The sequence below is a fragment of the Myotis brandtii genome, unplaced genomic scaffold, assembly GCF_000412655.1.
Source record: "Myotis brandtii unplaced genomic scaffold, ASM41265v1 scaffold8, whole genome shotgun sequence".
In the NCBI taxonomy this organism is placed as follows: domain Eukaryota; kingdom Metazoa; phylum Chordata; class Mammalia; order Chiroptera; family Vespertilionidae; genus Myotis; species Myotis brandtii.
Window position 1 is genome coordinate 6,672,471 of NW_005371219.1, and position 11,341 is coordinate 6,683,811.

The 11,341-nt window shown below is 39.6% G+C and overlaps 1 protein-coding gene across 7 annotated transcripts in view; it reads left to right on the top strand.

Annotated features, from left to right (window-relative positions):
- The window catches only part of CDK19 (cyclin-dependent kinase 19), a 114,859-nt gene extending 103,899 nt beyond the window's left edge, over positions 1-10,960 (top strand). For all 7 annotated transcript variants that reach the window (XM_014531339.1, XM_005883749.2, XM_005883751.2 and 4 more), the window contains 5 exons: positions 588-660; positions 1,054-1,151; positions 1,864-1,942; positions 2,770-3,042; positions 6,645-10,960. In XM_014531339.1, coding sequence (XP_014386825.1) covers positions 588-660; positions 1,054-1,151; positions 1,864-1,942; positions 2,770-3,042; positions 6,645-6,776 — 655 coding nt within the window. In that variant the 3' untranslated portion in view covers positions 6,777-10,960. The remainder of the gene's footprint in view (positions 1-587; positions 661-1,053; positions 1,152-1,863; positions 1,943-2,769; positions 3,043-6,644) is intronic.
- Positions 10,961-11,341: the final 381 nt, after the last annotated feature.

Genomic DNA, 11,341 nt, shown 5'->3' on the forward strand with positions numbered 1-11,341 from the left:
ACTCTCTATCCCTCTCCCTTCCTCTCTGTAAAAAATCAATAAAATATATTTTTTTAAAAAATAAATAAATAAATAGTATTATACTTCTGCACTTTGTTTTTTCTCATTCAACCTCTGTATTCATTTTTACTATTGTTAGCATTCTATTATGTCAATACATAACAATTTAATTACCCATTCTTTAGTAGATATACATTTGGGTTGTTTACAGTTTATTCTATTACCAAAATGCTGCCAAGAACATTTTTTGTCTATGTATCCTGTTATGCATGTGCAAAAATCTCTCTTAGACTAGAGTATGTACCTAGGAAAAAAATTGCTGGGTTATAGGATATTCACATTTTCAACTCTAATGGTTAATGCATAATTATTTTCCAAAGTGATTGTAAAAATGTAAACTCTTGCATGCGGTGTGTAACACTTCCTATTTCTTCACACATTTACCAATGTTTAGTTGTGTATTCCTTTTTAATCAGAAAAAACAATGGCGTAAACTTATACCTTATAGGAAAAATCAGTCTTAGAGCTTTCCATTATATGAGTGGTGTAAGTGTTCCCAATGATATATGATTGTTATGTCCTTACAGATATGCCAACAGTAGCCTCATAAAGTACATGGAAAAACACAAGGTCAAGCCTGACAGCAAAGTGTTCCTCTTGGTATGTGCATCTCCCCCAGATTGGGAAGTCAGAACCTTAGTGCAGCTCTCACCTCATCCCATTTCCCATGGAATTGTCCCAGCTGTTCCTTCTCTTTAGAAGGGAAAGAAATCAGTGGATGCTGGGGCAAATTAAATATTTTTCTTTGGAGGTGTTATCCGTGACTTTTAGCCTTATTTTCCCCCCAATAATTTTATCAGCAGAAAAAGAATTAAATTCTGTAACTGCTTTAATGCTAATGATTTTTGCCAATTCCACATAAATGTGTATAGTGTGCTAATCATGCAGTAAGTGAGCTGTACAAAATGGCATTTGATATTAATCCTGTTAGACAGTAATTTAAAAGTCAAAACTGACTTGTAAACAACTTTTTCACGTGTTATCAATCCCTAGCTTCAGAAACTCCTAACTATGGATCCAACTAAGAGAATCACCTCAGAACAAGCTCTGCAGGATCCCTATTTCCAGGAGGACCCCTTGCCAACCTTGGAGTATGTATCCTACCTTTTCTGTGTCCTTTGCTCCAGGTTGAGGGTGTCGGGTAGTGGCTGAAAGCAAGAGAGCACTTATCTTGAAGTATTTTACTTTCTTCATTAATGCTACTTTGGAGAAAAAGTACTCACGAGAAAGGTCTTGTATTTTGAAGGAAGCAAAGCTGTAGAGAGGTGTGAATGAAAAGAAGTATTTTAGGAATGACGATTCATCAGTTTTACAGGTAAAAACAAATGGGACAGATGGGACTTTTATAGAAGGTCAGTCAGAACAGTTTAAACGGAACCAGTGGGGAACTGAGAAGTTAAAATTCAGTGTGTCTCCATCCTTGGTTATACCCACGTATATCGTTGTGATTAGGTTTGTTAGAGGTGCAGCTTTTCTTAGAAGAACAGTTATTTTCTTTGTTGAAGCAAATACAAATTCAGTTACTATTAGTGCCAATGAAGTTTGTGTGGAGAAATTCTGTCATATATGTCAACTCCCTAACAGCAGCTAAGATTTGGTATTGAACATGGCAATGTGTAAAATTAAGACAACGAATTGTTCTTTAATGCTTAAATTAAGTTGTGATGGGAAACATCCGACAAGCACCAATCACAGATGAAGAATAGGAAATACGTTGAGAAAAAAGTGGAATTTTAAATTAACAAGGTCAGTGATATCATAGCTTTTCGGTCATGACATTTCTTTCTTTGTAATGATTTTTAGTGTGTTTGCTGGCTGCCAGATTCCATACCCCAAACGAGAATTCCTAAATGAAGATGAACCTGAAGAGAAAGGTGATAAGGTATGAACTGCACAGTACATTTTCACTTCCAGAGAGTAAGGAGGCAAAAAGAGAACATAGGGAATATAATTTAATAATCCCTATGTATTTAACCACCTTTTATTTAGTTAAACCTGTATTTTATGTAGGCGTGCTTTGAAATTTGAAATGTAATAAGCTTACAGATGGATGACCTTCCTGATTTGTTTTATAGCCTACTAGAGGCCCGGTACATAAATTCGGGGTGGGGAGGCTGATCGGGGGTGGAACGGGGCGGGGAGGGGGGAGGAGGAGGGCCCAAGGGCAGTTGGTCAGCTGGCCCCGCCCCCTGGTCAAACTCCCTGTTGAGGGGACAGTTTGCATATTGGGCTTTTATTATATAGGATTTTATTCCCTGACTCTTCATTCTTGCTTTTTGTTTGTTCAGCATTATTACCATCACCTTATACAGGCTGCTTTTCAAAGCATCATTCTGTTCTTGATATACTTGGAGATATAAGGCCCTTCCCACACCCCTGTACCTGAAAATTACTCTCGAAAGACTATTAGAGCTGTTTTAATGAGGGCAGAACTATTTCCTATGTGCCTTTGGTCTTCAGTGGGATGTCTGTGTCTGGTTGGAGGATTACTATGCAATTGAATGGACTTCAGAGAATGAGTCCCATTCAGGGCCCAGCACGTTGACCTTTGGGGATGCTGTAGTCCTTGGCTGCTCCATTTTCCAGCCATTCCAGCCACTTTGGTGTCCCACATAGGTCGCCCTGCAGGTTGGCTCAGCACATCAAGTATTGAAAGACATTTCCTGTTAATTTAGTTCCATACCAAGCTTGCTTTTTTTCCCTTCCAAGAATCAGCAACAGCAACAGAACCAACATCAGCAGCCCACGGTCCCTCCAGCACAGACAGCAGCCCCTCCGCAGGCGCCCCCTCAGCAGCAGAGCAGCACCCAGACCAACGGGACTGCAGGAGGGGCCGGGGCCGGGGCCGGGGCCGGGGGCACTGCAGCAGGGCTGCAGCACAGTCAGGACTCCGGCCTCAACCAGGTGCCTCCCAGCAAGAAGCCACGGCTGGGGCCTTCAGGCGCAAACTCAGGCGGGCCTGTCATGCCGTCAGATTATCAGGTATTCCCCTGAATTTTGTACTTTTAATGTTTATACATTTTATTAAATCAATGCTTTTAGAATTAAGTAGCACTTAACTCTAAAGTTTGTACAAATTGTACAATCCTGTTTCTAGGGCATTATGAAAATGAATATCTTTGTTGTATTTTGTGTAATTGCAAGATATTTCTCTTTTGACTTGTTTATCCTGACACCCCAAAGAGGGAAGCTGAGGCAGGCCCCTTCCTCCTCAAAAAAATTTCTTCTTTTGCACATACAGCTGCCTTTCAGCTTTGGACCAGAAAAAGATCCCTAGATAAGCAATTGAAAAGGGAGAAGAGTGGTAGCATATTTTGGACAAAATAGTATATACCAGAAAGATTTGCTGTCACTGGAAGAAAATAGTAAATAGCCACATAAACATAGAAAAGGATTAAAATTGAAATTTCTCAGAAATAACCATTAAATCTCACTAGAAATAATTTTGAGACTAGAAAATACTTTTTGCTAAAAGTACTTTGATAAAAAGAGAACTATAATTGTAATACAAATTCTGGAAGTGAAAGAAAAATTAAAGGTTTGGTATTTGGGAAGAGAGTTAAAAATACTTGTGAAAACTGCAGGAATCTTGCAAAAAAGAAGCCACCTTGTTTTCAAGGTAGCAACAAGCTAAGAAAAGGTCTAAGAAAATGAGAAGAAAAACTTAAATGAAAGGTAGAAAGAAAAAAGGTATAGAACCATGTCCCTTGGGAAATTGGTGGAGGAGGAGCAGTCAGGTTAGAGATAATAGAAAACAAAACCACAGCAAGGGAGCCATAAACTCACTGGTAAGGAACTAGAATTAAGAAAAACATTAACAGGAAAGATATAATAAGTAGCTGCCTAAACAGGCTTTCCATTTTGAGCATCTTACAAAATGAAATGTATTTTCTCGCACAACTGCGTCTCTGAAAACCTCTCTTGGAAGATTCCCTGCAAGCAGAGGGGATAGAACAGCACTGCCATTTGGTTCCAGTTAAACTAGTCAAGGTTACCGTTTGATCCTCTAAAAACAGCAGGTCATGAACCTCTTTGAATTTTCTCATAAATTCAGATTTCCCCCCCTAACATTGGTTTATTCTTATCATATGAGCAATAAACCTTTACTATATACTGGCTTATCTTTGTGTCTCTGGTTGTATTTGTTAAGGTAAGAAACATTTAAACCTGTAAAAAAAAAATTGTGAGTTTATTTGAGCCAAACTGTCAACAATTGCTGGGAAGCAGAATCTCCGGAGAATGGCGGTTTTTCACCTAGTTTTATAAATTACCATCAAAGGAGGATATGAAATCTGCTGGTGATAGATTAGAGGTGGGAGATAGCAAAGCGGGGAAACTTCTGGGATTGGGTAAAAAGTAAAATGATAGACACATGCTTCTTTTACATAGGTGGGTACAGGATAGTTATCAATCAACAATTAACATGATAACAGTAACAATGAGGGAATTTGTGGTCTCCATCCTGGCACTTTGGTTTTGCCCTGAGGGGTGGGGGTGGGTGGGAACTTGCAAGGTACCTTGATAATCCAAAGGTATGTTATCATAGATGCAAAAAGACAGTAGGCTCAGTTAAGATAAAAGTTGATCTTTGTCAGGGAAGATACTGGCCTAAGACAAGATTATCCACAATAGACTGCTTTTTAATTTAAAAAGTTTTAATTTCAGACCATCCTTTGTGGTTACTTTAGGTCTCTGAGTTTGCAAGGCCGCCACACAGGCCTTCCCTGAGTTAGGTTAGCATGTGGCCCCTTTTTGCCTACATATTATAATAACCTGGTTATAGACAATTGTGAACAGATTACTTTAAAAATTGTTTTTAATTTATTTATTAATTTTAGAGAAAAAGTGAGAGAGAGAAACATCGATTTGTTATTCCACTTATTTATATATTCATTGGTTGATTCTTGTGCATGCCTTGACTGGGGATCAAACCCGCAACCTTGGTGTATTGAAATGATGCTCCAACCAACTGAGCTACCTGGTCAGGATCTTAATTACTGTTTTTATTCCTTTCAAACTGAAGAGCTCTTCAAAATCTTTTTCTTTGTCCATCTTGTGCTATTTACTTAAAAACAAAACAGCATCTTTATAAAATGGGTAGATATCTCAGCTATTTAGTTGGATAGACTAGCACGAGGAGGGGCAGTCCCTTTGCATCTATTTGCAACTCTAACATCATCAATGTGTTTGTGCTTTATCTGGTACGGAAAATCCAGTGTGTGTGTCCAGTCTGCTCAAGTGAAAGTGGTCTTGGCCAACCTAACAATTACAGGGCTTGTGAATGGAAAGAACATTTTTTCATAATAAACTTTCAAAATAAAACATAGTTAGAATGTGGAATTTTGGAAGGCTTCTTACACTGACACAACTAATCAGAATTATGTAACTTAGGAAGGATCCAGTCATTTGTGTTAACCAAGCCCATCTTACTGCCCTGTTGTCTTGGGCCAGATGTTCCAAGTCTAGTTTGGCAGCCTATGCACCTGAGGTGGGGACCTTGTTGATTTGTCCTTTCTTAACCCTAGTGCCACCTCAAAGTCATTTACATTTTAACTACAAATAATAGCTTTATTATGTATATTCTTTCCCACTTTGCTCAGAGGAAGAACTGGCCTTCTGAGCATAGCCAAAGACATTGGTCCCAGCTATTCTGTTTGACCAGGCACCATGTTTTTATTCTATTGACGAATTTTCCTTTCACATATTTTTTCATATGTGCCCTATGAAAATGAATGTTTCATTTAAAGTAATAAAGCCCTAACCGGTTTGGCTCAGTGGATAGAGCGTCGGCCTGCGGACTGAAGGGTCGAGGGTTTGGTTCCGGTCAAGGCTATGTACCTTGGTTGCAGGCACATCCCCAGTAGGGGGTGTGCAGGAGGCAGCTGATCGATGTTTCTAACTCTCTATCCCTCTTCCTTCCTCTCTGTAAAAAATCAATAAAATATATTTAAAAAATAAAATAAAATAAAGTAATAAAAACATTGGATTGAAATACATTTGTGTCTGCCTCCTCCTGCGGGCATTTTCATATATGAACATTGTTTTATTCTAAGTCAGACCTGAGGTTCATAAAGCCCACTCACTGCTGCCACGCCCGGCCCAGCTCTGCCTTGCTTCGTCCTGGCGGTGCTGCTGCTGCCCCCACTCTGGCCTCTACCTCTGAAAACTTTTTCTCTACAAATGATTTCTTAATCACAGCTTTGTTATTTATGAGAAAATTAACAGGCATCTGTAGATATTATGGATAATTTTGGCCGAATGTGCCAAATTAATGATTCTTGTTTGTAAATCTCACTTATGCAAAGAATGACTAACCAGAATTAGTCAGTACCGAGAGCAGTGGACAACATAAGTTTCCCCACTGCCTTGTGTGCGTGTGCCAGTGTAGCTCATCTCCCAAAGAACTCCAGCCAGACGTGTGGTTATAGTGGTGGCAGGCTATGATTTTCCATCAACAAAATGTATTAACAAACTAAGCTGGATCTGATCCAGGAGCCTCTAATGAGCGGCTCACTTCTCCATTCCGTTGTGGTGATCATCTCTTCTTTCATCAGTAACTCCCTTCTCCTGTTTCCTTCTCCTAGCACTCCAGTTCTCGCCTGAATTACCAAAGCAGTGTTCAGGGATCCTCGCAGTCCCAGAGCACACTAGGCTACTCCTCCTCATCTCAGCAGAGCACCCAGTACCACCCATCTCACCAGGCCCATCGGTACTGACTCCCGCAGCCCAGAGCAGACTCCAGCAATATGATGTCCGCATTGAAGAGAACCAAAAATGCAAAAACTGTGATGCCATGTAAAACTTACCCATGTGGGAGGAAGACTGTATTCTGAGCATCTTGCAGGACTGATGTCTCTTCTCTATTGACTTACAGAAGATTTTTGTGAAGTTTCCCCAGCACCCTTTCCCTGCATGTGTTCATCGTGACTTCTCTGATCGGGCGTCTGATCCAATCCCAGCACTTACCTTCTGTGACCTTCAGCATTCTTTTGAAGGATTTCCTGGTGCACCTTTCTCGTGCTGTAGCAATCACTATGATTTATCTTTTCAAAGCTCTTTTAATAGGATTTTAATGTTCTAGAATCAGGACTCCAGTGGTGTAAAGTTTTATACTTCATCAGCTAACCTAGCAACACAGGTAAAAACGTACCTTTTAAAGCACTACGTTGTTTTCACAAAATAGAACTGTTTTGCTCATGGAAGTCTTAAACAGAAATTGTTACTGTCCCAAAGTACTTTACTATTATGTTTTTATTTATCTAGTTTCAGGGAAGGTCTAATAAAAAGACAAGTGGTGGGACAGAGGGAGCCTACAACCAAAAACAGCCTACATCTTCGCAGTTAGTATGCTTCATGCAATGAAGCACCGAAGTGTGTGATGGTTTTTATGTAATCATTTACATGGAACTTAGTTCCCAGAATCATCTTATCCTGAACAGTAGTCAGTAATGAAGAATTATAAATTTAACTTCCTGTAGCTAAGTCTGCGTTAAAAGGGTTTTGAGAGCTTTGATGAAATGCAGTCCTCTGGTGACCCGCACCAGAGAGCTGAAGAGAACATTAACTGCACTAGGATTCTTTAAGGAGCAATGCTGATCAGAGGATGTATTACTTTCCTTTGAAGGAAAAGCTTCTAGTGTGTATTGTACATAAAGTTGGCTTCTCTAAAGAGCTGTTGGTTTCTTCACATGTGGGCCATCTTGAGTAACTTTCTTACATAATCAAGGGTACTCGACAGAAGCCTGCCAATGAATCTGCTTTTAAAATAAAGAGCAGTGTTCTCCATTCGTATTTGCATTAGATATAGAGTGACTATTTTTAAGGCATGTTAAAAATTTAGGTTTTATTCATGTTTAAAGTATGTATTATGTATGCATAATTTTGCTGTTGTTACTGAAACATAATTCTATCAAGAATCTTTTCATTGCACTGAATACTTTCTTTTGCCCCTAGGGGAAAACTAATAATTGTGCCTAAAAAACTATGGGCAGATAGTATACAACTAAACTAGATAAAGTGCATATTTGCATTTCCATGATCTATGAATTAGAGGCCGAGTTCTTTCTCAGTCAGTGTAAAGAACCCCTCACTCCCCAGAGTCACAAAGAAATGTAGACTTAGAGCTCTCGTTGTAATGTAAGGGACAGGACATTTGTGTTCTCTGAATGCTACTAGCAGCACCAGCCTTGTTTTAAACGTTTTCTTAGCTAGAAGAAATAGCTGATTGTTGTATATGCAAGTTATAAGCATTTTTTTACTATTCTTTATGAACTTATCTACCTGGTTATATACTCTGGGTCCATACACAAGTAACATAAGACTTTAGACAGAAGCCAGTATATATTTTGCACTATTGATGTGATCCTGTAGCCAGCAAGGACCTTACTGATTTCAGCATAATAATGCTTATTAATAATAAAGACTATATAGTGATGCTCACCAACACTGACACAGTTGCATGCATGCTCCATTGGAAGGAATTTCTGATTGTCTCTATGGTAATTTACCCCTTCCGTTTTCAAAATGAAAAATTAATAGCCCTCTGCCTAATGTAGCTACATATATAAGGTTCTGTCCTGTGCCTGAAGCCTCACTGTCCAGAGTTATTGGTCCTCAGATGCTCCCTGCACCCTCACCGTGTACCCAGTGCTGTGCTGGATGGAAGATACAAAGGACAAGACGTACTAGCTGGCCCTTAAGGAGCTTATGTTCCATTCCATGAAAGGGAGCTCTTCTGGGATGGTTGGCTTATGAGGGAAACCATCTTAGAATGTGAAGGTCCTTTTGTTCACTTCTAAACCCACTTGGATGGAGTCACTATTCCAAATTCTGCTCCACGATAAACTGTCATGGAGAAGTTTCTATGTGTAGTTACCTTTGAGAACGCCAGCAATTCAGTATCACAGCAGGCATTCATGTACATTTGAAATGTTCACAGCAGCCTTTCAATATTGGGTGGCTCTTGGTAGACAGAACACTATTAAGTAGCTGTAGGAAATTAGAATGAAAATAGAAGCTCTGTCCTGCCCTCAAGGGGACCTTACGTTTAATGAAAGACATACCCAAGTATGTGCATGAACCAAAATGCCATGTCCCTTCATACTTTATACGCAACTTTGAAATACAGTTCTTGTCATATGTGCTTATAGGATCATAGGACTACCTAGCATTCCTGGTGTGTGGTGAATTTTACTGGCAGAACTGGTGGAGAAGCTGTAAGGGGATTTCATCAGTTGTTCCCAGTACGATGTTCTCCAGAATCGAGCCAGATATCCCCATTCCACACAGGACCGGGTTTCTGGTCATTGCACTGGCCCTGGCCCTTTCCTCCTGTGGTCCTGCCTCAGAGTTGGTGATGCCCGTTATCTTTTAAGATAATTTTGATTTGTAATTTCTGTCTCCCTGTAAAGGGGCACAAAGCCTTGAACACATTTATGGTCCCTAAAATTGTGGGACCTCAAAGGAGAACTATGAAGCTTTTTAAGGTTCAAATTTACCTTTGTAGTCCCCAAATGACCACATTCCTCTTTGAAAATTTATTACTGTCATGTCCCCGAGAATGCAGGGGGAAATTCCTCAGCATATGGGAACACCTAAACCAGGGAAGGTCACAGGAAAGAAGGAATCGACATGAAGGTGCTCTGCTCCCCATATTACAAATCAATTTGAGGTAGCTTTCTGGTGAGGTGTGTGTTTGGAAAAAGGGATTTCAGGGCAGCTGAGCTCAAGGGTAAGGTTGCCTGGTGGCAGGACTGACACTAAGAGGCTGAAGCAATCCTTGTGAGGAAACAGATCATGCAGTAACATACAAAAACCAAGGACATGTATATTTTTATATCTGTGTGGTTTTGAAACTTTAGTACTTAGAATTTTGGCCTTCTGCACTACTCTTTTGCTCTTATAAACAATTTACCTTTAAAAATGGAAAGGGACGGCATTTACATATGTGTTCACTGCCTCATTCCTGGTGAAGCAGCTGTTAGTTATATGCCTCTAAAACTATGCTGTTTTCTCTGCTAAAGAGAGAAAAAATAGTTGGACAATAAGACTTGCCACTTAGTCTGCTTGGAATAAATTTATGTAGCAGAAACTATATAATGAAGGAAGAAATGTATGAAAATTGCAAACCCCAACCTATCTATGGTGATATCTTTGCAGGAAATAGAGGAAGGCAGTGAAATGGCAGTGAGAGTAAAGGAGGCTTGAAGGATTCAAGTATAAGTAACGTTTTATATGAAGCATATTAGTTTAGGTCCCCATAATCTTAAAGAATATCATAAATATCATAAAGCAAAGTTCATTGGTTTAGGATTTTTAAAAAATGTGTTGTACCTAAGGCCATACTTACTCTTCTATGCTATCACTGCAAAGGCGTGATAAGTATGTATTATATGAAAAAAAAATCCTTAATGCACTGTTATCTCCTAAATATTTAGTAAATTAATACTATTTAATTTTTTTAAAGATTTGTCTGTGTAGACACTAAAGGTATTACACAAAATCTGGACTGAAGATGTCCTTTTTAACAACAATTTAAAATACTTTTTATATATGTTATGTAGTACATGCTTTCTTAAACTGCATAGTTTGTATTTCCCATAATTCCTATTTGTGAAGTGTGCTCGTCCTTGTCTCACTTCAGTCATTCCCTGCATGCATCCCTCTTTATGGCTATAGAGATGACTGTATGCTCTCCACACTCTGCTGCGAGGTGTCGCTCAGGGCGCTGCACCCAGCGAGGCCCGCCCTGGGGGTGCAGGACAAGCCGCCGCTTTGGAGCCGAGTGTCCCCCGCTTTTGAGTTGTCCTGGCCCCCTCCTTGAAATGACTGTTAAAACTAAAATAAATTACATTGCATTTATTTTATATTCTTGGTTGTAATAAAAATTTAATTGACTTTGTTTCTGTGTGGCTTCTTTAAGTATAAAAAACTCTTGTTATAAGTGTTGGTGTTGAGATTTGAATGGTGCGCCTAGAAGCTTTTCCGATCACACTTGTCCGGCAGCGATGCAGCCTCCCTGTGAGTGGCCACGTGGGGTTGTATTCAGGGTGTTTATGATGTCACAAAACCACAGAGGCAAGGCTTGCAATACCTCAGAAGCAAAATTACAGTCTTTAAAACATCTCCCCGGGAAATGTCCTATTTTTGAAAATGAAAATTAAAATGGTGTTTTAGAAGAAAACAGGCAGCATTTTGTGGGGAGAGTGGCGCTGGGAGTCTGTCCTTTTATAAGAACGCTCTGTTGTACCTGGCTTCCCCTTATGGTTTACGCGATGAGTCC